At 44.0% G+C, this 26,762-nt stretch overlaps 1 protein-coding gene across 9 annotated transcripts in view; it reads left to right on the top strand.

Annotated features, from left to right (window-relative positions):
• Positions 1–26,762, top strand: part of WDFY3 (WD repeat and FYVE domain containing 3) — a 462,687-nt gene that overhangs the window by 378,185 nt on the left and 57,740 nt on the right. For 6 of the 9 annotated variants that reach the window (XM_063919895.1, XM_063919894.1, XM_063919893.1 and 3 more), the window contains 11 exons: positions 2,677–2,837; positions 3,091–3,150; positions 3,982–4,211; positions 6,712–6,818; positions 7,199–7,381; positions 7,842–7,999; positions 8,360–8,437; positions 8,940–9,167; positions 9,699–9,761; positions 11,472–11,640; positions 13,578–13,741. In XM_063919895.1, coding sequence (XP_063775965.1) covers positions 2,677–2,837; positions 3,091–3,150; positions 3,982–4,211; positions 6,712–6,818; positions 7,199–7,381; positions 7,842–7,999; positions 8,360–8,437; positions 8,940–9,167; positions 9,699–9,761; positions 11,472–11,640; positions 13,578–13,741 — 1,601 coding nt within the window. The remainder of the gene's footprint in view (positions 1–2,676; positions 2,838–3,090; positions 3,151–3,981; positions 4,212–6,711; positions 6,819–7,198; positions 7,382–7,841; positions 8,000–8,359; positions 8,438–8,939; positions 9,168–9,698; positions 9,762–11,471; positions 11,641–13,577; positions 13,742–26,762) is intronic. The other 3 variants (XM_063919899.1, XM_063919898.1, XM_063919901.1) reach the window with 3 other exon arrangements.

The following is a 26,762-nucleotide window of genomic DNA, read 5'->3' on the forward strand; positions in this document are numbered from 1 at the left end:
TCTTATTTTTTCGCTGCGATTAGGTCAGAACTGCGCATGCGTATGCACCGCACTGCGCAGGCACATCGCTCAGGTACAAAGCGGATCGTTGCTGTGCGATGGGTTTTACGAAGAGTCCATTCGCACAACCGATCACAAGGAGATTGACAGGAAGAGAGCGTTTGTGGGTGACAACTCACCGTTTTCGGGGAGTGGTTGTAAAAACGCAGGGGTGTCCAAGCATTTGCAGGGCGGATGTCTGACGTCAATTCCGGTCCCGAACAGGCTGAAGTGATCGAAGCGGCTGAGTAATGGTGCCCATACACTTGTGAGATATTAGGTGCTATCCTTTGATTTTGACCTCATCTGTGAGAGAATTCGAAGGATTGTTTGCACATTTTAGGTACCTTGAGACGCGATGCGCGGGCAGGCCGCTCGAATCTCACGTCTTAAGATAGTGTGTGCTGCACTTAATATTTCTCGCATAGCAGTGTGATCGCATGTGGTTTTTAAATCACATGTGATATATCGCACTGCGATGTGCGATGGGCACCCGCCGGGAGCGGCGATGTGCCAATCACGTGATTACCATGCGATCTATTGCATGATTGCATGGTAATCACTTTGGCAGTTCAGGTGCCAAAACTGCCAGTGCGATGCCCCGCGATGTCGCGTCGCCGGGCATCGCAAAAGTGTATGGGTACCATTAGTCCTGGGCTACTCAGAAACTGCAAAAGACCTTTTTGTACCGCTCGTCTGCACATGCGTTCGCACACTTGCACAGCTAACATACACTCCCCTGTGGGTGGCGACTATCTGATCGCAGCGCTGCAAAAAACTGCTAGCGAGCGATCAGGTCTGAATTAGGCCCAAAGTACCTTGGCCATCTCCAGTCCTCAAGGCTGCAGCCTGTCTTCTCTCCTTGCTGTGACGTTGTCTGGCAGCTGCTATCCAGTATTGACGAGCATCTCAGAGGAAACTTAGAAATTCACTGAAGGCTTAATTAATTGGTTTAAAAGTGTCAGCTTATGTTTATATGCAGATTTACAGACTGTACAACAGTCCCCCAAACCGTTGAGCCTCTACAATGAATTGGTGTAGACATCTGTAATTTTTTTCCATTTCACTGGTCACACAAGCTGATTAACTCCCATAGCACTGCATACATATTTCAGCATTTCTGGAAACATTAATTTCCTTGAAGCATGTCACATTTAAGCATTCCCTGTCATTACACTTTATAAAAAGAGGAGATTTAAAATTAGTAGTGCTTGACTTTAAAACTATGGTTTACTAATGATTGAAGAGATACGTATGTGCTTCATAATGGAAGATTTCATACACCCTGCTGGAGAGCCAATTGGGATGTGCACAGGCAGAGTTGCACGCAGGACACTGTAAGGCTAGGGAGGAGGAAGCTATGAAAGAATAGGAATGGAGTGCAGCAAAGGCAGTTGGGATAGTGGGAAGACAAGGAAATGGGTTATATTATGATAAATATCCTATAGAGTAATTATAGGCAGGACATACATATCCTAATATAGTAAATAGACAATGTGTATTGTAAATAATATGAAGAGGGTTTGTTGGTTTAAGTCATACTTACCGACTTTATGGATGCTCTCTCCGGGAGAGCAGCCACGTCGGCTCAGCAGGGATCGGGGCAGTGAAGCGACAAGCAGAGGTGGGCGGGTCAGAGGCTGAATGGGAGTGGGGCAGAGGTGGGTTTGGGGCGTGGCTGGTGTATCGCGTCATTTAACCCCCCCACCCCCACCCCCCTTCCTCCCCTGCTGTGTTATGCCACTATTACTGGCATTATACTGCAGGGTACATGGCTATGATGACGCAATTTGACAAGAATCGCCTCATCGACTGCCCGGACCACCCGGAAATCGGGAGACTTGCCTGCTTTTCTGGGAGCCTCCCAGCCGTTCCGGGAGAGTAGGCAAGTATGGTTTAAGTGTGCATACATCTGTGGTTGCCTGTTTTTTTTTGTACTTTGTTTTCTATTGCAGAGTGTATGGGCATAGTTGTAGGTTTGTGTGTGTGTGTGTGTGTGTGTGTGTGTGTTCTTACCTTCAGTTTATCAAACTGGTTATTTATATTCCTTGTAGATTGTTTCTTATCCCCTCGTATTTAGGGCCTGCTTCGTGTTTGTAAGTAAAGCAAAAGAGCAAGCAACTGGGCAAATCATGTTGCAGTGCAGGTGGGGCAGATGTCACATGTGCAGAGAGAGTTAGATTTTGGTGTGTGGTGTAATCAAACTGAAATCTAAACTGCAGTGTAAAAAAGCTGTCTAACATTTGTGGGCTACATGCAAAAGCAGACAGTATTTACCTTGCGCAGAAAAAATATGAATGCGTTTGTTTCCCTTGCATGGCAACATGGTTTGTTCCAGACACAAAGTTACTTGCTTTTTTTTTTGCTTTACTTACAAACATAAATCAGGCCTTTAGCCTGCTGACTGATAGAACACAGTGTATTTCTTGTCTTCCCTTTAGCAGCCTCTTTATTGGTTAGGACTAATGTCTATGCCTTACAAGACATGGGGAAAAGCTAGTATTGGTACATTTTATATTAATTTATAGACTGTACTTGGTTAATGACGTAGATAATGTAAATGTGTAGTATGTCACACATATTCGCAATCTGCTTGGCTTTTCATGTTTTGATTACGTATGTTTGTTTTTTAAACAGGTGAAGACGCCTCTTTACCCATGACTACAGGTGGAAATTTTCAGGTGCTGGTAAATAATGTGTTTTATTTCACCCAGCGAGTTGTGGACAAACTGTGGCAAGGAATGTTCAACAAAGACTCCAAACTAGTGGTAGAATGTATCATCCAGCTCATCTCACAGGTGAGGGGCAGACTGTGGATATTCTTCTACAGTGTTATTTATTAAAATACACCAAGTAATTGGCTGGGAATAGGGGAAGAAATGAATGAAGGGGATTAAATTATGTATCCAGGAGACTTTAATGGTTTTTAAGGGACAAATATGCCCTAGGTTTGCGGCAGCCAGCACAATTCTGGCAAGTTAGGCTATAGATTTAAAGCATCCAAGTTGATTTTGCATTTAAATTGAAACTAATTGTCACTTTTATATCTAGGGCTATCTTACAGGAATCACCCCACGTCTGCAAAACATGGCCCATTACAGTTGTACCTTAGTATGAAATGTAATCGTATCTGTCACAAACTGCGCATACAGACCAATTGCTGTTTGTTTTTTGGTAGCCTCTAATACAGTAGCATATTTCCCACTAGGCACGTGCAAGGGGTGCAATTTCTGGTGGGGCACGGCATGTTTCCTCTCTCCCCCTCCCCCAATCCCCATCGGAGCTGTTGTTTCTTTTTTTACGTAGCATTTGTAGGGCAAGGGAAGAGAGAAGTCATGGGTGCTGATTTGCATGCTGGAAGGGCAGGATAGATTGGGGCTACTTGCTTAATTGTTATTTGTGGGAGGCTGCAACTTTGGGAACAGGTGGCGAAGCCTGAGCTGGCTTTAATGCTGTCATGATGTCTATGCAGAGCCATGTATTACTGCTGTTGGGTGGCTCTGCAGCTATGCAAATCTGCAGTGACGGCGAAGGCTGAGGGCAGTTCAAAGGAGAGGGGCATGCAGGAATTGGGGCAGCCAATGATATTGTGCATGTGTGTGGTCTGACCCCTAAATTCACCTCTGCTAACATACATAACAAGCTTTCTATGAGCATGAGAAAGATGGCCAACCCTGCAGCTTTTTGACATGGTAAATGTTTCATCGGCGTAGCAATTATAGTGTATAATTCTTAGGACAAAAAAAATTAATTACAACAGCTTTTAAGCTAAGGAGTTTGTATCAGAATGCTACTTATTCAGTAAGTTGGACCCAAATGTACAAATTTATATGAAACTGTCATATTGTCAAGTACAGTAGTTATATCATTTGATTATGTGAAAAGTATGTTGGTATGGTTACTTCTTCCCCCCGTCTACTATCTTTTCTTTATTTTGTACAGTCTAAGAGAAGATCTCAAGGTTTGTCCCTTGACGCTATATATAACTGCTTGAACCGGACTGTGTTGTACCAGTTCTCCAGAGCACACAAAACTGTCCCTCAACAAGTTGCACTTCTGGATTCCCTACGAGTTCTCATTGTGAATAGAAATCTTATCCTTGGTCCTGGAAATCATGACCAAGACTTCATCGCTTGCCTGACTCACTGTTTAATTAACCTCCATATGGGAAGGTAGGTTATGCTCTTCAGTCATTCTTATTTAACAACACAAGTGAAAATGAGGTACTTAGCATAATTTTGGCCAAAAATATGGGCCCACCAACCACAACTAGGTGATCTTATCTGGTGGGTCCCTAACATTCCTAAGGTTCAAGTCAGAGCATGGGACCACCCAGGCCAGCACAAGCCAACCACTCCAAGGCATCACACTACTGAGAGGTTTAAGTGTTAAAAGGTGTTAATTAGTATGAAGCAGCAGCTATGTGTTGTGAGTGTTACATACTGTAGGTGAAAGATAATAATGAGAGTGTTAAGAAGTGTTAAATTGATAAAATAACAATTTAGGTGCTATAAAAGTGCTAGATTAAGTGTTATGGTACGATGCCCCAAAGCAGCCAGGCCACACCAACCCGCACAGTTTCCTGATTGGCTACTTACATCCTCTGATCAGAAAACACAGCTGCCATCTTTGATCGCATGGTCCAACATACACAAACTTTGCATCATGCACAAAATTATTAAAAGTATTGTACAAAATTACCTTCAGGCTATGTGTATATGAAACATAAATGCATTTTGTGTTTAGAATTTGGTCCCATCCCCAATATACTGTATCTAATTTTGGTAAGCAAATATTCCAAACTCTGGAAAAATCCAAAATACTTCTGGTACCGAGCATTTCAGATATTGGGGATTCAACCTGTATGGAATTAGGTTCTGTATAGTTCAACTATTTCTGCCAAGTTTTATGAAATATTTTTTGTGTGGGACAGCCATATTTTGTGAGGGGAAGAGATCGCAATTATCATAGTCATTTGATGGCAAAGCAAAGTCCAAGATTTAATGGCATAATCAAAACAGTGGCAAATAAGTTGAAAGCATCTTGTCTCTTATATAACTGGAAAATTTTGTTAAGGAGAAGGAGGTAAATGTAAAAACAAATCCAATTTGATTAAGCCTGTTTATTTTAACCACTTAGGCTGTATTTAATAACTGTCGGCAGCTGCCGTCTTGTCGGAAACACGGCAGCTTCCGACGGAAATAGGTCAGAAGGGGTTCCAACCTATTCAATAGGGGCTGATTTTTTCCGACAAGTTGGGAATTCCCGACTTGTCGGAAAACACGTGGATCGGCGGAATAGCCTCCAATCCATGTGCTTCTGTCGGAAACGGGACCAAATCCGATAGGTTTTGGCCCCTTTTCCGACAAACTCAGTCCCACTTGAAAACAAGTCGGATTGAGGTGAGAAGACAAGTGGTGCTGCGGGCAGCGGGGAGAGCACAGATCGTCAGCCAGCGGGAGGAGCTGGCTGCGGGGGGATATGTCTGCGGGGGGGGGGGGGGACGCTGCAGCCAGCAGCTCCCCCCTCTGCCGCCACAGACATGTCCCCCCGCAGCCAGCTCCTCCCGCCGGCTGCCGATCTGTGCTCTCCCCGCCACCCGCAGGCACCTCTGTCCCTGCTGCCAGCACCCCCTGCCGCCGCTGATCTCTGCTCCCCTCCGTCGCCCACTTACCCTCGCTGCCGCCCTGCTCTCGCCCACCGCCACCTGTGCACCTGGCCGCTGCTGTCAGCGCATCTGCAGCCGCTGACAGCAGCAGCAGGACGGGTCCTTGTGTATGCCCAAATCCGACAGTCTGATTTGGCCGTGCATTGAATAAGGGTTGTCGGATCCATTCCGACAACTGCATGTCGGAATGGATCCGACTCTTATTGAATATACCCCTTAAACTGGCATAGTCAGATCACATGTAATCACGCCACACCACTGTGTCCCCCACTTTTTGACGAGGAGATGCGTTCTGCAGTGCGCAATGTAACATTTAAATATTTAATAAAATACTTTTTTAAACTATATTAAATAAAAGATGTAAAAAAAAAAAGAAAACCAATAATCCCCAAATCATGTAGAGAATGTAGAATGTGGAGAGAAAATACACAACTATTAACAAGCAAGGTTGTCATCAGACAGACTACTTTGACTTTTGTATTTCTGGAGCTTAACAATGAATAACTTTACAAAGTAATTTCATGTTCTTCCAAATAATCCAAAATTATCTCAACGTAATCTTGTTTGACATGGGTACTTGACACTCTAGTAGTAGATCAGCATAACCTTCTGTGCCAATTACAGTAGTTTTCAAAAAATGAAATTCTATTAATCTTTCATCTGCTCTTCCAGATATAATGTAACCATAGCAATATAATGTACCAAGTATCAAGTTTTGAAGGATAATTGCAACTATTTTACTTGCATGTCAGAAACCCTTTGCTGCCAGAAAGTTCAGGGAAAACATAAATAGCCCAAATTTGTATTTATGTATGTGTGACTTTTGCTTTTATTTTCAAGTACTGTATGTTAAATTAACAATTTAGAAAATGTTAATTATTTTTAGTTTCCATGGAAACATGGGCATAATAATAATTTGTAACATTGCCTTCAGCTTTTTTGTTTTATCATTGGGCGCGCAAAGCCTGTTGCCAAAATCTCAAATAATTGTGCCCTCATTGCAGCAACCCTGATGGCTTTGGATTAGAAGCTGAAGCTAGGATGACCACTTGGCACATCATGATGCCCTCAGAGGTAGAGCCGGATGGGATATACCAGGATGTAAGTGAAGGTAAGTGTGCATCAGGATGACAGCTGCTCAAACAGAAATCCATGTCTTGGCACCTGCGTCATAGAGAGGCTTTAATATAACCTCCTTTTGCATAAATCATAACTGCCAAATCTTTATATGATCGCTTCCCAGAAATCCAGTAACGATGCACTGAAATATAAAAGTCATACCAAAGCAATCTGAATATATTATGTAACAATCATTTCTGGGTATGGCTTTTAAAATTTGAAGTTGTGCAGTTACATATTTAAAAGAAAACAAAAAAATTGTAATTCTGTAGCTCTAAATGTGATATTTATAGTGCTATATAATAATAATAATAATAGGTTTTATAATGATGTCACTCCAGATGTCAGAAGGATACTGATTGTGTCTTGCAGGGCGCCAGCTACTTCTGAAAGCTGTCAACAGAGTTTGGATAGAGTTGATTCATAGCAAAAAACAAGTTCTGGAGGATATGTTCAAAGTAACCTTTCCTGTCAATGACCGAGGACATGTGGATATTACTGTCATCAGGCCTTTTATTGAAGAACCAACATTGCGCTCTTGGCAAAATCATCTTGGTTAGTCATTGTCCTGAGATTGGGGTTCTGTGTTACCCAATTTTTTTTCCTGAAAACATTGCTTAATGTGTATTTCTCCACTGTCTCCTCCTTGGTTCTATAGGTCTATGTATATTGTCTAATGCTTGCTTATTTTTTGTTTTCTGCTTTTTCTCCATAAACTTGGCTTCATGTATATATTTGTGTTAATTTTTACACTAGATTAGTTTGTTGATTGATAAAGTAAGGGCAGATATAAAAAGAAACAAACATGTTTTGTATCTTATACCTCTTTATAATTTAACATATTGATGAATGTAAACATGAACATTTATTTTTTTAATAGTTGCATTCATAAAGTAAATGACAAATGCTTTATATTTAATCCGTGATGTCTGGATGTGGCAGCCAGAAAGAGAGACGAACAGACTGTCTGTAGTTGGGTAGCCAGTAGCTCACACTAATATTCTGTGATTGACAGCTTATGAGAAGAAGTGCATCAGTAAAGGGGAAGCTTTGGTCCCCAGCTCCCAGTCCAAGCTGTCTCGCGTCAGTAGCGGCTTTGGCCTTTCTAAATTAACTGGGTCAAGAAGAAACCGCAAGGAAAGTGGACTCAACAAACACAACCTCTCCACACAGGTATTCTGGGTAGGACTTTGTTCTTTGGGGTTTTTTTTTAGCTGTCAAAGCAAAATATCGTCCTTTATGAGCTTAGCAATAATGGGTAAATGCAACTGGCCAAAATGTATGTGCAGTGGTGAGTAGTGTGTGTGCAGAGTAAGGTCAGCACTTAATGATCGTTTGCCCAGTGGGCAGACAAATAGTATCATAGATGCCAGACGGAGAGTGCGCCAGTTATTTTATTATTAACACTGTTTATGCATATCATTAGTCAAGGTCATGTCAGTGGGATAGCAAATGTGACCTTGTTTGTGCAGACACAACAAAGAATAATATTGATGTGATGTGCAGTAGCTCTGTTTTCTTTCTGTTCCCTAGGAAATCTCCCAGTGGATATTCACTCACATTGCAGTTGTGCGTGACCTAGTGGATATGCAATATAAAGAATACCAAGAGGTAGGGTGATCAAGTATGCATTTCATTATTGGTAACGTGACCTTTCTTATAATTATACTTAGAAGGATCTTTCCAAACATGGTTTGTTTGTTTGTTTGTTTATTTATTGTTTGATTGATTGATCTATATTGCTGAGCTGGATGGGAGGGGGTACAGTTTTGATATTATTGTATAATGCAATTTTTTTGTTATTTGATGGTTGGTCTTCAATTTTTAAGATGCACAATTTATGGACTATAAGCAAGTGCTGTCTTGTGGCCTATATGTGGCTTTAATCTGTTATTAAATCAACATGCTAAGCTTTTTTTAAATGCTGTACTCTGCAACATCGGATGAGGAGATTTGGAAAGTCTTATGGCTAAAGACAATAGAGCAGTATGCTTACAGTATGCAGTGAAGTATTTCTCTATTTGTCAATATATGGTTTGTTTATACTGTATTAAGGTTCCAAGGATGAATAAATCATTTTTGAAAATGGAATATTTTTGCTCTTTGTACATAGCGTCAACAAAACGCATTGAAATATGTGACAGAGGAATGGAACCAGATTGAGTATGAATTGCTCCGGGAGAGAGGGCTCTGGGGTCCACCAATCGGCTCCCACCTGGATAAATGGATGCTGGAGATGACTGAAGGGCCATGTAGAATGAGGAAGAAAATTGTGAGAAATGACATGTTCTATATTCACTATCCATACGTCCCTGATGTGGAGCAAGATACTAATACTATGGTGAGTACAGTCGTCAGCTGGGTCTCTATTTAAAATGATCATTATGTTTGTTGTGTTAAATGTAGGGAGGCCAATCCTGGGCCTTTTTTTCAATTCCGGGTATGGGATCCTACATTTCCCGGGATTGAATCCCAGCCATTTTTTACCTAAATTCCGGGATCCCAACGATCCCGGGATTGGCTTCTTTAGTTGGATGTTACCATAAATAATTGAATTATAAGGTTTTTTTTTTGCTAGTTTTACTTATATATCTGTCATTATAATGTAATGCACTGTTAAAGTGGCCCTGCCTGCCTTGTCTAAACAACAGTGTATATCCAAACATTTGGTCTGAGAGGGATCTCCGTGAGGTCACTATTGCATTGATGGGCTCCATTCTCATGAATGTTAGGTTTACCTAATGGCTGCTTCTAATGTTTATTAGCAGCAGACCTGTTAATTAGAATTCTATTCTCTGTGTATTTGTCCATTAGATTGATCCACATATAATTGCGCCTTCTGATCTGTTTATACTTAATACCTCGTTTCTAGTCTGACTTTCCATGTACACTGCCTGAAAGCTCTGATGATGTCTTCATGGTAACTCGTGAGAAGGTAATAACTGAGTAAAGAATTTGTGCACAGGCTGTACTGAAGAGTGTCACTAGAGCATGTTCTAACAAAGCTGCACCGCTCATGTATAATAACACAACTAGCGCCTTTCACTTGTCTTGATAAAGTCTATTGTTCTATGATCAGTTCCACTCTGAAAATGAGAATACTATAAATATGTTCTTGCATTTTTGTAATCTTACATAGCTATGTGCTGGCGATCTGTTACGTTCTTTTTTTGGTTATAAATTAAACTTTGAAAAACTAGGTATCCAACACAGCTAAGATGAAAGTCTTAAGTTTGCAATTTTATTTGTTATTGATCAACGAAAGTTGAAATGCTGCCAAGGAAACAACCAGATTGTTGACTAATTGACTATGAATCTAGCTAATGCACTCAGCATTATGTTCATTTTCAAGGATGTGGGAAAGTGTTTCTCTTTCGCTTCTGCATGAGCTAACTGCTTTCTGAACGCTTAGTCTATTGACTTGCTCTTTGCAGTAACTATGCAGTGAGGGGTGAGTGTGCCATACGATAGCAGGTTGTTGTCATCCACGTTCTCACAGCTGTGTCTGCCCAACAGTCACGTGCTGCACACAGCAGCTAGGAAAATGCACACTGTCCCTTTGTCTCTGTGGGAATACCAGAGTGCTGAAATAATGTTTGTTTCAAAGAGTTTAAAAAGGCGGTTTATTCGATGCAGTCATGCCAGATATGCCTGGATGACATACGTAGAGCCAGACGCTTTCACTAAAAGTAACAAAAAACAAGTTTGGTGTCTTCATGTACAAACGGTGGGATGTACTAAACCTTTCTATGTAAGATCATTAATGGTGAGAGGTCTGAAAAATCTTGTATGTTTTGGACATTGTCAGGCTTTTTTTTATTAGAAGTGATTTTATTTCACTGTGTTGCCATTATATTTTATTTTTTGGTGTACAGAGGTATCAATGGTTTTCACAAATATTTTGATATGCTAATGCTGTAGCCGCCTTGAAATGTATAGAGACGCACACTGGCGGCATCCCAAATCCCAACAACTGCGTACAGCTATGGACTGGTGGTCACAGATACTTTGATAAAAAACTCTCCGAGTAATCTTATAGTCTTTCTCTAGTAAAAATATCTTGTGAGAGGGTTTACAATATTCAGATACAAGATCCGAGCTTGGTTATGCCACTTGTTTCAGGTTTACCATTGTGGATTTTGGTGAAAGCTTTGCAGTGCATTATGTTGAATCTAAGTAGTGATGGGTTTCTTGTAACACAATAATTTTAAGACAACTGGGGCATAGAATCTTAACTATACATACCTGTCGGTGGTGGGCCTCTGCTTACAGTGATTGTAGATACATGTAATTTCATACATGTTATTAAGTGTAATTTCTGTTGGAAAAACAGACAAGGTTTATATGATAGAACCAAAAGAGGGTCATCTGCTCATCGGGTCAAATATAAGGTTACTCCTATTTTAAAGACCGACCTATGGCATATGCAGATTTACATGTACATATGTAGTGCAGAGCATTTTTATAACTGATGCTAATGGAGTTTCATGTTACAGTGTCACACATATGTTATGGCATGGTACTATGTATGGTCACCATACATACAGGAAAACTGCACTGTCCACGGAATTGGACGCCATTCTTCATATCAATTATATGCTAAAGTGTATATCATTTTATTTTTTTTGTGTTGACAATGATACAGAAACCTGCCCGTTATCGTCGTGCCATCAGCTATGACAGCAAGGATTACTACATGCGCCTAATGCCTGGGAACCCGGCAGTGTTTCAGGATACAGTAGAAGAAAGCTCTGAAGGGGAAGCGGCTCAGCATGAACCAGAGCACGGGGAAGACACCATTGCCAGAGTGAAAGGTCGGGAAAGGTTGCTCATGGAAATGGGAAAGTGTGTGTGTGTGTGTGTATGTTATATATATATATATATATATATATATATATATATATATATATATATATATATATATATATATAGAAAAAATATTTAAGAAAAGGGCACTCAGTCACTCATACACTTAAGCTTTTTATTATCACCCACATTTGGGCATAGCGGTGAATGAACAATAAATCACGGTGGCTCAGGCATAAAAATCAAAAAAACAGTTCCAGAAAATGTGGCATCATCGATGCCTACTTGATATTTCCATAGTAGTGTATCTCACAAGCAAAACACAAGATAAGATGACTTAGCTGTCCGTCGACCTCGGTCACTAAATGACCGTTCAAGACCATCACATCATGTCACTGTCACCGTGTTTAGTGTAGAGCCATCTGTGCATGAAAAGCCTCACCATCCAATTTAAATACATTTAATTATTATCAAATACTTACAGGTGCGTTGGCTGTCCGTTCCACATCTCCCAGCGTGCGTGTCACCACTCTGCGCATGCGCCGCTATGCAACCATCACCTTCCATATCACATGACCCATTTGCGGTTCACTTGACTTATCACTTCCTGATCGTGCGGTGGGTAACTGGTGATGAACAGTGATAGTGTGACCCTCTGTGCATGGACACCGTTCCGTTCATCAAACAATTCAGTGCATTTATGATTGGTTAACAAAGTCTAGCAACGTCTGGTTAACAAAGTCCTTATCACAAACATCTGGTTGGAGATACATCCATTTCGAGTTCTGACTGTGATCACCTGGCTGTAAAATCCTCACATCCAACTGTAATTTATGTATAAGATTGTAATATTGTTTTATATGAATTTTTAGAAGGTTGTGTCAATAACGAACGCTTAGGATAAATATCGTTTGTTTCTGTACAATAAAAACTTTTAATTATTGTCATACAAAAGGCATATTGGCTCCCACGAGAATCCATTTCTATTTGTAATCTACTTTTAATACCTTATCTGACAGAGGGTATTTCTTGTTGGTTTGAGACTAGAGGTATAGCGCAAGATATTAGGGTTGATTATTTGTTTTATATATATATATATATATATATATATATATATATATATATACACACACATACATGTCCATTTCTGGCGCATCATGGATGGTGATAGCTAGACTTGCTGGTGCTGATTCAGAGATAAGCACAAGTCTATTTTAAGGACTAATCTTATATTGCGCACTGCGCATATTTCAGAGCAGAGTACCTGTATCTGCAGACAACTTCAGGATGTATGCGTCTCTGTTGCATCTCCTCTTGATGCTGAATGAGCATAACTGGGTGGTAATGGGACTTTTTCTATGTAGGCTAAGTTTAGTAACTGTGTTACAGGCATTTACATGGAACTGCAGTCTTTTCAGAGTTGTGAATATGTAGAGATCCCAGCTGGTACACGTGCATACTGAAATTGGATAACGGCATTGCAGTTGCATAGATGTGTACAACCCCACATACTGGTAAATGAGTTTGGTATATTAAGTCCGCATTCATACCAGTATGTTTTTGGACTTAGGAGGAAACCGCACTGCGTCTAAAATGGAAAGATAAGAAATATGTGCCGTGTCCATACACAGTATAATGTTAGTACTTCATCCTATCCCCAGCAATTCAGCAATACTGGGCTTCATTCACTTTGAAGTCCTCCCCCTCTGTGGTTTGCTGGATTATACGGTTATAGCCATGTGCATGTGAATATACTTTTAACTGTATGCTTCAGCAGCTGCATTGTGAGTATACAGCTGAGGGTCAGATTCTCACTACTTTGCATTTGATTTGTGATGCTTTCAGTCAGTACAAGGTAATTGTTTAAGGTACAGTATGCTTAAAGCTAAAAAAGCAATGCATTTTATAACCATAATAATGCCAGTCTTTTGTCTGTTTGGTTCAGGCTTGGTAAAAGCACCTCTTAAACGATCAAGGTCTGCTCCTGATGGTGGGGAAGATGACAACCAGGAGCTCTTACAGGACCAGTTGTCTGAAGGCTCTTCTGTTGATGAAGATGAGAAGATGGACAGTACTACTCTTCTCAGGCTTCTAGAGGAAGGAGAAAAGGTAAGGCGAATGGTTCGACAATCCTGCTTCTTTCCTCAGAGCTATTCTCAAAATAGAAACAAAGAATGAGTATACTTGCCTTAGAAGATGACTAATATCTACAAACTGTGTTCTTGTGAATGGTTGAGAATTAAGGAGGGGGGTGGGGGGGGGGGGGGGTTTAAGATAAAACATGACAACAAAATGTAGCAGAGTAGACCCTACAAGCAGCCAGCATGAGAATTTAAAAGAAATATCGACAGCAGTACTTTGCAGTGAACAAATCATATTTAACATTTTGAATTAGTTCCAGGCAACATTAGCCTGTGCACTGGAGCATAGGTGCAGCATAAAATGCATGAGGCTCAAGAAGAGGTGGCATAGAGACCAAGCTAGTGGTGAGAGATAAGGTGTGCAAAGGGAAAGGATTGGGGTAGGCAGGAAAAAATTAATGTCATGCTCCTGAGAGCTTGCAATCTAAAGGCAATGTAGTTGGGTGAAGGTGTGGTTAAATTGGGCAGTGGGGGATGAGTTGTGGAATCAGTAGAAATTACTCCAGCGTCAATACCTTAGAATACTAATGAAGTGTTGTTGATCAAGGCAAAAAAAAAAAGTACAGCAGTGTTTGTTGTCTGTTCTGAACACAAAGTTTTGTATAATTAGCTGTATAGTGAAGTGAAGTTGAAGTGTTCTTTAGCCAGTCTGATCGTATGAATGTAAGTAAGTAACACATAATAAGTGCCTCCTGGCATGTTAAACAGCCCTCCTAGCCATGTGATGCCATGGTTTGAATCAGTACCGCTGAGCGTCTTTCCATGCGACGGTTTACATTTTCATCGTATTGGCAAACAAGCTGATTTTGCTGATTAAAATGATATGCTGCATGCCTATATTCTGTGTGTGTCTGCGGCTATATCTGCATACGAAATGTTACTAGGAAAACACAGTAGCGTAGCATTTCGTATGCAGATACAGCCATGGTTGTACACAGAATATAGGCATGATGCATATAAAAAGTTGCACGAAAAATCAGCAGAGTCTGCTTGCACATAGGCCCTCATTCCGAGTTCGCTCGCTAGCTACTTTTAGCAGAAATGCAAACACAAAGCCGCCGCCCTCTGGGAGTGTATCTTAGCATAGCAGAATTGCTAACGAAAGATTAGCAATTCTGCTAATATTAGCAGAATTGCTAACAAATGCAATTTCCTTGCAGATTCTGAGTAGCTCCAGACCTACTCCTAGATTGCGATCATCTCAGTCCGTTTAGTTCCTGGTTTGACGTCACAAACACGCCCAGCGTCCGACCAGCCACTCCTCCGTTTCTCCAGCCACTCCTGCGTTTTTACCTGGCACGCCTGCGTTTTTTAGCACACTCCCTGAAAACGGACAGTTTCCGCCCAGAAACACCCACTTCCTGTCAATCAGCAGAGCGATTGAAAAGCTTTGTTCGCCTGTGAGTAAAATAGCATAGTTTTGTGTAAATTTGTTTAGCGCGTGCGCCCTGAGATGCATACGCATGCGCAGAACTGCCGGATTTTAGCCTATTGGCAATTCTGCTAAAATTAGCAGCGAGCGAACAACTCGGAATGAGGGCCATAGTTATGTGAATAAGAAGCATTTTTGGCAAAAAAGATGCCCAACGCTAACGGAGTTGCATGGGATCTGGCAGTTCACTCATGCCAGGCATTTCCCGCAGCGTGGCATATTGAGGCAAGATGTATGAGGACACATCTGTATGTGAGGAGTTCAAACTGTGTATGCCCCACAATAGCATAAAGATGCAGCGGTGTTGCATTACTTTATGTATACACAAAACATTAAGTCCCATTTACAGAAGACAATATTATTTTAAGTTATTAATATGTGAGTTGCATTTTCCATGTAAAATGTAATTAAATTCAAATTAAATTATACTCAAACATCTGTTGTTTTTCCTCTTTAAAAATGTAATGGGTAATTTTAATTCCTGGCGTAATTAAATATATTTCAATTAACATTTCGATTAAGTATTGCAAATAGAGGACTGTGACATGACATACCTGTAGTACAGTATAAGCAATAATAATTTGACTAATAACGGGTTTTGTACTCATTATATAACCATCCAATTAGAAGTGGCAAGATGGTGCTGCTGATTGTCATCATCATTATTTACCCAACTTTTCTCCAGTCCTCCAATACCCGCAAGTCTACATTTCATGTACATGAACATGCTATTGCTGTGCTCAGCCCATGTTTCCTGTCCCTGATCAAACTCTCCAGATGCAAAGAAACAAAAGTCAATGAAACAGACATGTACACACACACACACACACACACACACACACACACACACACACACACACACTATATTTGTGTGTGTGTGAAGTCAGCCAGAACCTGTGTAATCCATGAGTGTCCGGATTTAAAGGGATAGTACGGTAAAGGCCTATATAGATGGGCTGATGCAGGAGAGATGTGTGCTGAGCGAACCGCTCAGCACACATCTCTCCCGCCGCTCAGCACAGCGCGATCTGTGCTGACCGTGCGGGGGGAGACGGGGGGCCGCTCACTTCACCCAGCGGGTGAAATGACCGACCTGCTAGATTGGCCTGCATGCAGGCCAATCTAGCAGCAGCGATAGCGATGCGCGGGGCTGCGCATCGCTATCGCTGTGAGGGGTACACACGGAGCGTTAATGCTGAAATTTTAAGCAATCTAGTCAGATTGCTTAGAATATCGCTCGGTGAGTACCCCCCTTAAGGGTTTGAGAGAGAAAGAGATAGATAGATAGATAGATAGATAGATAGATAGATAGATAGATAGATAGATAGATAGAGATACATAGATAGCTGTAGATAGATAGATATAGATATATAGAGAAAGGTATAGATGTTTGTGTACACATTTTAGGTGCACATATGCAGACAGGAGTGTGTAAAACAACATATGTACTGTACATCCGCCTCTCAATTACTCTTATTGCACCTCTACATCAATTATTATTTTGCTGTGAAGTTCATGTCAGTAATGCCTACTATCCAAACCAATGACTCTGAATGGTTGGTGACTTCTTACTGTCACTTTTAGCATGATGTTTTATATATACTAGTAATTAAATGTTCCTAGTTCTGTTGTGCTGATGTGTTTTTCTCTTTCATCCACTAGGGGACACTGGAGTCCTATACAGTAGGGGGTGTGTGAAGCTTGCAACCGGAGGTGTGGCACAATCTAAAATTAGCATTGTGTGCACAGCCGGTTCCTCCCCCTTCACATCCCTCCTCCCTCAGTTTAGAAAATTGTGCCTAAGAGGTACAAGCACAAGAAGGGAGCTCCTGCTCCTTGAAGTTTTCTTTATTTATTTAAAAAAATATATTTTTTTGTCATTCATGACTGGCCCAATCCCTCCTAACTAAACGGAGGGTGCAAGTTTTAAAGACAAATCTTTAAGAAGAGCCCAATCCCACCTGGCAAAGGAGGGAGCAGGCAGAACCTAAGTGGACATAGCCCAATCCTTCCTAACAAAAGGAAGGTGCAGGCGTTACTGAAAGGAGACTAGGATCCCAATAAAGGGATCTGCTTCTCTCTTCCTAAAACAAAAATCCGGAGCACAGAGACAGTGAGTACTGGCTGTATTTCAAGGCCCTTAATCAGACACATGAGGCTCTATCACGGCGGGTGCAGCATCCCCCGCCCGCTCCCCTATTATAGTTAATTAATTTTCAAACTTTACCGCCCCAGCACTGAAGGGGAGACAGGAGACGGAGCTTCCGATTCAGCGCTGTCCCAGAGCGCTCGCATGTTACTCCCGCCGGCCGCGGAAGAAGGTCAAGGGGAGACTGCGGGCTGTATCTCTCACCGCCGCCCGCCCGCTGACGCGCAGCTGCCCGCTCGGCACTTCCCCCCGCCTTGCTGATGCACAGCCGCCCACTCGGATGGCCCCGCCGGCCGCTGAAGCGCGCCTGCCCGGCACTTCCCACCGTGTCGCTGAGGCACAGCCTCTCTTCCCGTCAGCTGCACAGAGAGCAGAGGGCTGAGAAAGACGGGGGCACAGTAAGGGCCAATACTCTTGAAAGGAGCTATAGCAGGGTGAGCGGCGGCTATGAAAGATATATGAGGGGGTTTTTAATGAAGTACATACAATTTTTTAGTGGCGGCCATCTTTACATACAGTAAGAGGCGCCAAGTGACTTTTCAGCAAAAGTACAGCCCCCAATAGTGACAAAATTTCCCTCAGCCAGTGAAAGGACAGAGGGAGGGTTTTTTTTTTTTTATACCTAGGTTAGACTTAGGAACGATGTAGTAATTGCTCCCTCTGCTGGTAGTTTTTATTTTAGGTCTCTGCTGCAAAGGATTTGTTTGACATTAAATCAAGCATCTTTATGCTTTATAATTTTCAAGGGACTTCTAATACAAAGATCCTAGGAAAATTTAGGGAATGTCTGGATATCAACCCCGACCTCGGAACTGAATCACAGTTTTAGTATGCGAGGGTTGCAAAGAGGCTGTTGTTTAGTGTACTTAATTTTTATTTATTTTTTCTCAGAATCCAGCCAGATAAATCCAGTATCCAACTGTTCCCGTCATCTACTACGGTATTCCGTTACCTTAGATGCAAGTTCCTCAACATATAATTTTGCCATACTATTTATATTTTCAACGGACTTCTATTATAAAGATCCTAATGAAAATACAAGGAAGCAAGCGGATACAAACTCTACCATCGGAGCTGAGTTACGGTTTGAGGTGTAGAGGTTGCAGGTCGGCTGGTGTTTCTCTTTATTTATTTATTTTTTATTTATTTATATAAATATATTTTTGTCCTGTTCTAGTTTCTATATAAAGAAGGGAACAGTAATTCCAGCCGGATCCGATAACTTTGCTTCCGTCATCTCTCATAGCCTTTCTCTTCCTAGTTAAAGGGTGAAAGCGCCACGAAAGATCCTGGTAGGGGCTTTCCATGACAGGTTTCTTGCAAAGACCTCCAACGGGACAGAGACCTGTTATGGTTGTATGTAATGTATCAAGAACAGCACACGGGTTCGAGCCCGAGGAAGGCGGTCCCGGGGTGTGCGATTCCTGCTTAGACAGGGACGCTCCACCCGGGAGCAGTGCTCCGGCTAGGACAAGGATAACCTTGTAGATAGAATCTCCGATGGGATACCGGAATCCCGCACGCAACAATCAGTGTTGCAGGATTCTCAAAGACGATGGATGACTTGCTCATCAGGTTAACGCCTCTCGCACAAGCGGTAACAATGTGCAAGGCGGTTAAAAGGGCCTCTTCCTCTCGTACCGGAAACAAGAAGGAAGCGGGTCTTCTCATTGATACAATGGGTGAGTTGATTGAATCTAACCTAGACGCCGAATTTCCAGAAGTGGACAAGGCAATCACAACAATCTGTGATCCTAGACTTTAAGGTACAATGAGTAAAGGAGCCCGTAGATTCGACTTGTTCGAATTCCAAAAGCGCGTTCAGCAGCGTTTTCCAATTCCTAAATCCCTCCAGTCTCAAATGGAGGAGGTTTTGGAACCAACCTGACTAATGTTTTCAATTTCCAAAAAGGGTTTCCAGTAACTTATCCCCTTCCTAAGAGTATAATGGATAAATTGGGAGTTTCCGCCGCTTGTGGGTGTTTTCCTAGGAAGGTTGTCAAAAAAGACAATCTTACCGTTACCGTCTTACCGTTACCTCATATAACGACCTTAAGAGGTTGACGCAGCTTTAATGTCAATTTCTCTGACGTCCTAGTGGATGCTGGGAACTCCGTAAGGACCATGGGGAATAGCGGCTCCGCAGGAGACTGGGCACATCTAAAGAAAGCTTTAGGACTATCTGGTGTGCACTGGCTCCTCCCCCCATGACCCTCCTCCAAGCCTCAGTTAGATTTTTGTGCCCGAACGAGAAGGGTGCACACTAGGGGCTCTCCTGAGCTTCTTAGTGAAAGTTTTAGTTTAGGTTTTTTATTTTCAGTGAGACCTGCTGGCAACAGGCTCACTGCATCGAGGGACTAAGGGGAGAAGAAGCGAACTCACCTGCGTGCAGAGTGGATTGGGCTTCTTGGCTACTGGACACCATTAGCTCCAGAGGGACAGCTCACAGGCCCAGCCTTGGAGCTCGGTCCCGGAGCCGCGCCGCCGGCCCCCTTACAGAGCCAAAAGCAAGAAGAGTCCGGCAAATCGGCGGCAGAAGACATCCTGTCTTCCACAAGGTAGCGCACAGCACTGCAGCTGTGCGCCATTGCTTCTCAGCACACTTCACACTCCGGTCACTGAGGGTGCAGGGCGCTAGGGGGGGGCGCCCTGAGCAGCAATAGAAACACCTTGGCTGGCTAAAAATACATCACATGTAGCTCCTGGGCTATATGGATGAATTTTAACCCCTGCCAGATTTTCACAAAAAGCGGGAGAAAGGCCGCCGAGAAGGGGGCGGAGCCTATCTCCTCAGCACACTGGCGCCATTTTCTCTCACAGCTCCGTTGGAGGGAAGCTCCCTGGCTCTCCCCTGCAGTTACTACACTACAGAAAGGGGTTAAAAAAGAGAGGGGGGCACTAATTAGGCGCAGTATAACAATACAGCAGCTATAAAGGGAAAAACACTTATATAAGGTTATCCCTGTATATATATATATATATAGCGCTCTGGTGTGTGCTGGCATACTCTCCCTCTGTCTCCCCAAAGGGCTAGTGGGGTCCTGTCCTCTATCAGAGCATTCCCTGTGTGTGTGCTGTGTGTCGGTACGGCTGTGTCGACATGTTGGATACGTGGAGGCGGAGCGGAGGCCGATAAATGGGATGTCGCCCCCTGTGGGGCCGACACCAGAGTGGATGGATAGGTGGAAGATATTAACCGACAGTGTCAACTCCTTACATAAAAGGCTGGATGACGTAACAGCTGTGGGACAGCCGGCTGCTCAGTCCGCGCCTGCCCAGGCGTCTCAAAGGCCATCAGGGGCTCAAACAACGCCCGTTACCTCAGATGGCAAACACAGATGTCGACACGGAGTCTGACTCCAGTGTCGACGAGGTTGAGACATATACACAATCCACTAGGAACATCCGTTACATGATTTCGGCAATTAAAAATGTGTTACGCATTTTCTGACATGAACCCAAGTACCACATAAAAAGGGTTTTATTTTTGGGGAGAAAAAGCAGCCAGTGTTTTGTTCCCCCATCAGATGAATGAATGAAGTGTGAAAAGAAGTGTGGTTTCCCCCGATAAGAGACTGGTGATTTCTAAAAAGTTACTGATGGCGTACCCTTTCCCGCCAGAGGATAGGTCACGTTGGGAGATATCCCTTGGGGTGGATAAGGCGCTCACACGTTTGTCAAAAGGTGGCACTGCCGTCTTCGGATACGGTCACCTTGAAGGAACCTGCTGATAAAAAGCAGGAGGCGATCCTGAAGTCTGTAATTACACACTCAGGTTATACACTGAAGCCTGCTATTACCTCAGCATAAATAGTGCTGCTGCAGCGTGGTCTGATACCCTGTCAGATAATAGCTAAGACAGGGATAATGTTTGCTAACATTGAGCATATTTAAGACGTTGTCATATATATAAAGGATGCACAGAGGGATATTTGCCGGCTGGCATCCAGAATTAATGCAATGTCCATTCTGCCAGGAGGGTATTAGAAACCTGGCAGTGGACAGGTGATGCTGCATTTAAAAGGCACATGGAGATTCTGCCTTATAAGGGTGAGGAATTGTTTGGGGATGGTCTCTGGGACCTCGTATCCACAGCAACAGCTGGGAAAAAACATTTTTACCTCAGGTTTCCTCACAAAAGCCTAAGAAAGCACCGTATTTTCAGGTACAGTCCTTTCGGCTTCAGAAAAGCAAGCGGGTCAAAGGCGCTTCCTTTCTACACAGAGACAAGGGAAGAAGGAAAAAGCTGCACCAGTCAGCCAGTTCCCAGGATCAAATCTCTTCCCTCGCTTCCTCTGAGTCCACCGCATGACGCTGGGGCTCCACAGGTGGAGACAGGTGCGGTGGGGGCGCGTCTCGGGACTGCAGGGACCAGTGGGCTTGCCCACAGGTGGATCCCTGGGTTCTGCAAGTAGTATCACAGGGATACAGGCTGGAGTTCGAGACGACTCCCCCTCACCGTTGCCTTCACATCAGCCTTGCCTGCTGCCCTCGGAAAGGTAGTACTGGCGGAAATTCACAAGCTGTACTTCCAGCAGGTGAAATCAGGGTACCCCTCCTTAAACAAGGCCGGGGTTACTATTCCAAAAATGTTGTGGTACCGAAACCAGACGGTTCGGTGAGACCCATTCTAAAATTGAAATCCTTGAACACTTATATACGAAGGTTCAAGTTCAAAATGGAATCGCTCAGGGCGATTATTGCAAGCCTGGAAAATTTCAGGGTATCACTGGACATCAAGGATACTTACCTGCATGTCCCTATTTACCCTCTTCACCAGGTGTACCTCAAAATTGTGGTACAGGATTGTCATTACCAATTCCAGACGTTGCCGTTGGTCTGTCCCCGGCACTGAGGGTATTTACCAAGGTAATGGCCGAAGTACTTATCCCGTACTTGGACGATCTCCTTATAAAGGCGAGGTCCAGGGAGCAGTTGTTCGTCGGAGTAGCACTATCTCGGGAAGTGCTACAACAGCACGGCTGGATTCTGAATATTCCAAAGTCGCAGCTGGTTCCTACGACGCGTCTACTGTTCCTGGATATGGTTCTGGACACAGAACAGGTTAAAATGGGTTTCTCCCGGAGGAGAAGTCCAAGGAGTTGGCGTCTCTAGACGGAGACCTCCTAATACAAATACAGGTATCGGTGCATCAATGCACGCGAGCCTTGGAAAAGATGGTAGCTTTTTACGAAGAATTTCCATTCGTCAATTCCCATGCAAGGGATCTGTTGGACAAGTGGTCCGGGTCGCATCCTCAGATGCATCGGCGGATAATCCTGTCTCCAAGGGCCAGGGTGTCGCTGTGGTGGTGACTGCAGAGTGCTCATAGGCTGGGGGGCAGTCACACAGGGAAGAAACTTCCAAGGCCTATGGAAAAGTCAGGAGACTTCCCTACACATAAATGTTCTGGAACTATGGGCCATTTACAATGCCCTAAGTCAGGCTAGACCCCTGCTTCAACACCGGCCGGTGCTGATCCAGTCAGACAACATCACGGCGGTCGCTCATGTAAACCGACAGGGCGGCACAAGAAGCAGGATGGCGATGACAGAAGCCACAAGGATTCGCCGATGGGCGGAAAATCATGTGTTAGCACTGTCAGCAGTGTTCATTCCTGGAGTGGACAACTGAGAAGCAGACTTTCTCAGCAGATATAACCTCCACCCGGGAGAGTGGGGACTTCATCCAGAAGTTTTCCAAATGATTGTACACCGTGGGGAAAGGCCACAGGTGGACAGGAGGGCGTCCCGCCTCAACAAAAAGCTACAAAGATATTGCGCCAGGTCAAGGGACCCTCAGGCGATAGCTGTGGACGCTCTGGTAACACCGTGGGTGTACCAGTCGGTGTATGTGTTCCCTTCTCTGCCTCTCATACCCAGGGTAATGAGAATAATAAGAAGGAGAGGAATATAGAACTATACTCATTGTTCCGGGGGGCCAAGAAGAGCTTGGTACCCAGAACTCCAAGAAATGATCTCAGAGGACCCATGGCCTCTGCAGCTCAGACAGGACCTGCTGAAGCAGGGGTCCTGTCTGTTCCAAGACTTACCGCGGCTGCATTTGACGGCATGGCGGTTGGAACGCCGGATCCTTAAGGAAAAAGGCATTCCGGAGGAAGTTATCCCTACGCTATTTAAAGCTGGGAAAGAAGTGAACGCAAACCATTATCACCGCATATGGCGAAAATATGTTGCGTGCTGTGAGGCCAGTACGGCCCAAAGGAGGAATTTCAGCTAGGTCAATTTCTGCACTTCCTACAAGTCAGAGGTGACTATGGGCCTAAAATTGGGTTCCATTAAGGTCCTGATTTCGGCTCTATCGATTTTCTTCCAAAATAGAACTGGCTTCACTGCCTGAAGTTCAGATTTTTGTTAAGGGAGTGCTGCATAGTCAGCCCCCGTTTGTGCCTCCAGTGGCACCGTGGGATCTCAACGTAGTGTTGGATTTCCTGAAGTCGCATTGAGTTGAGCCACTTACATCCGTGGAGCTATAATACCTCACGTGGAAAGTGTTCATGCTGTGGGCCTTGGCGTCGGCCAGGCGTGTATCAGAATTGGCGGCTTTGTCAAAAGCTCTTATCTGTATTTTATATGGATAAGGCGGAATTGAGGACTCGTTCCCAATTCCTTCCTAAGGTGGTAGCAGTTTTTCATGTGAACCAACCTATTGTGGTACCTGCGGCTACTAGGGACTTGGAGGACTCCAAGTTGCTGGACGTAGTCAGGGCCCTGAAAATATATGTTTCCAGGACGGCTGGAGTCAGAAAATCTGACTCGCTGTTTATCCTGTATGCACCAAACAAGCTGGGTGCTCCTGCTTTTAAGCAGACTATTGCTCGTTGGATTTGTAGTACAATTCAGCTTGCACATTCTGTGGCAGGCCTGCCACAACCTAAATCTGTAAAAGCCCATTCCACAAGGAAGGTGGGCTCATCTTGGGCGGCTGCCCGAGGGGTCTCGGCTTTACAACTTTGCCGAGCAGCTACTTGGTCAGGGGCAATTTTGCTAAATTCTACAAATTTAATACCCTGGCTGAGGAGGACCTGGAGTTCTCTCATTCGGTGCTGCAGAGTCATCCGCACTCTCCCGCCCGTTTGGGAGCTTTGGTATAATCCCCATGGTCCTTACGGAGTTCCCAGCATCCACTAGGACGTCAGAGAAAATAAGAATTTACTTACCGATAATTCTATTTCTCGTAGTCCGTAGTGGATGCTGGGCGCCCATCCCAAGTGCGGATTGTCTGCAATACTTGTACATAGTTATTGTTAACTAAATCGGGTTATTGTTGTAGTGAGCCATCTTTTCTAGAGGCTCATCTGTTATCATACTGTTAACTGGGTTCAGATCACAAGTTATACGGTGTGATTGGTGTGGCTGGTATGAGTCTTACCCGGGATTCAAAATCCTTCCTTATTGTGTACGCTCGTCCGGGCACAGTATCCTAACTGAGGCTTGGAGGAGGGTCATGGGGGGAGGAGCCAGTGCACACCAGATAGTCCTAAAGCTTTCTTTAGATGTGCCCAGTCTCCTGCGGAGCCGCTATTCCCCATGGTCCTTACGGAGTTCCCAGCATCCACTACGGACTACGAGAAATAGAATTATCGGTAAGTAAATTCTTATTTTTTGTGGCAGGTGCAGCACAAAGACCTACGGTCGTCTGCGCGTGGATTGACAAGACCATGGGAGCATGGTCTGGACGCATAGTACAGGCTATTTAAGGGGAAAATGGCTTGGAAGAAGTTACCCAACTGGCGTAATACATTCGAGATTCAGCTTCACACTTGTGTCAAGCCTCTAGGGATATTCACACCAAGGTGCGGTAGAATACCCCCCTTTGAGGACGAGATGTTTTTCGGTCCAGTGTTGGACAAGTGGATTTCGCAGGCTACAGCGTCCACTTGTCTGCCTACTCCTTATACAAGAACCATTACACAGGTTAGGAGAGGTTATTCGGGAACAGCTGGGAATTCTTTTAGAGCTCAGTCCTTGCGAGCCCGGGGAAGAGTTTGTGGTACACAAGTACGTGGGGGCAGAGGTAGAGGCCGCTCACAGGCAGCCAGAAAGCGGGATGAATCTGCTGACAAGACCGTGACAGGACGGTCTCACGGCTCACCTGGGATTCCCCTTGGTGGGCGAAAGTCTGAAGTTGCCTCGGTGCCCTCAGAAAGAACTACTGCCGGCAATGGAAAGATTACTACGTTCAGAGGTCTTTCTCCCGGTTGCCGCCTCTCAGTGAGGAATGGCTCTCTATTCCAATCCTTTTGTCAATGCCAAGTCAGACAGGACAGTCCGGCCGATACTCAATTTAAAAGTTTTAAACCGGTCTCTAAGTGTCTACAAATTCAAACTGGAATCAATCCAGTCGATCATTGCAAGTTTAGAACATGCAGATCTGCATATCCCAATCTGGGCCCCTCACCAGGCTTACTTAAGGTTTGCACTGCTGAGGGATCGCTACCAATTCAGGGCCTGGCCGTTCAGTCTATCACTGGCCCCAAGACTCTTGACAGAAGATCATGGCATTCATGGTTGCAGACTCGGGATTGTTGAAGTCACGATTCGTCCTTATCTAGGCGACATGCTAATCAATGCATCCTCTCGAGACCAATTGATCAGGGATGTTCAGACATCCCATCCATTCTCATTCAACATGGGGAGATTGTGAATTTCCAGAGATCCAACCTCTGGCCAACTCAACGAATTCAATTCCTCGGTCTCCTCTTGGACAGGGTACTATGAGAGGATTCCTACCAAAGAACAAGGTCCAGGACCTACAGACTCAGGTACTGAGGTCCGGGACGATTTTCTACACCTCTGTGTGGAATTGTTCGGAAAGTTGGTGGCAGGCTTCATTCCTGTCCATTACAGATGAACCTCATTGCTCAGGGAGCAAGGTCACACTGGCACCTGCGTCGAAGACTCCGACTTCCACCACGCTTACGCACTTCCTTACTTTATTTGTCATTGCACAGGAATCTCGCAGCAGGCTAGAGGTTCGACATTTGGGATTGGTGGTTCCTGCCAGCAGACGCCAGCCTCAAAGGTTGGGGTGCCGTCTTAGAACAGCATTAGTTTCGGAGCAGTTGGACGCTCCTGGAGAATACCTCTTTCTTGGCCAAAAGGAGCCAGGTCATTGGTCAACACATAAGGATGCAGTCGAACACCGTCACGACGACGGCATACGTAAACCGTCAAGGAGGGAAAAGAAACGGAATGGCGTTAAAGGAAGCCACGAAGAATGTATCCGGGACAAAGGGTCCAACAGCTGAAGGAGTGGACACATTAACACTTTCTTGGTGTTACAGGAGGGTTTACATTTTTCCACCTTTCCAACTCATTCTCAGGGTTCTGAAAAGGGTTGAAACGAGAGCGAGTGTCTGTGATTCTAATCGCACCAGATTGGCCC

This window comes from Pseudophryne corroboree, chromosome 1, assembly GCF_028390025.1.
Source record: "Pseudophryne corroboree isolate aPseCor3 chromosome 1, aPseCor3.hap2, whole genome shotgun sequence".
NCBI classification, from domain to species: Eukaryota; Metazoa; Chordata; class Amphibia; order Anura; family Myobatrachidae; genus Pseudophryne; species Pseudophryne corroboree.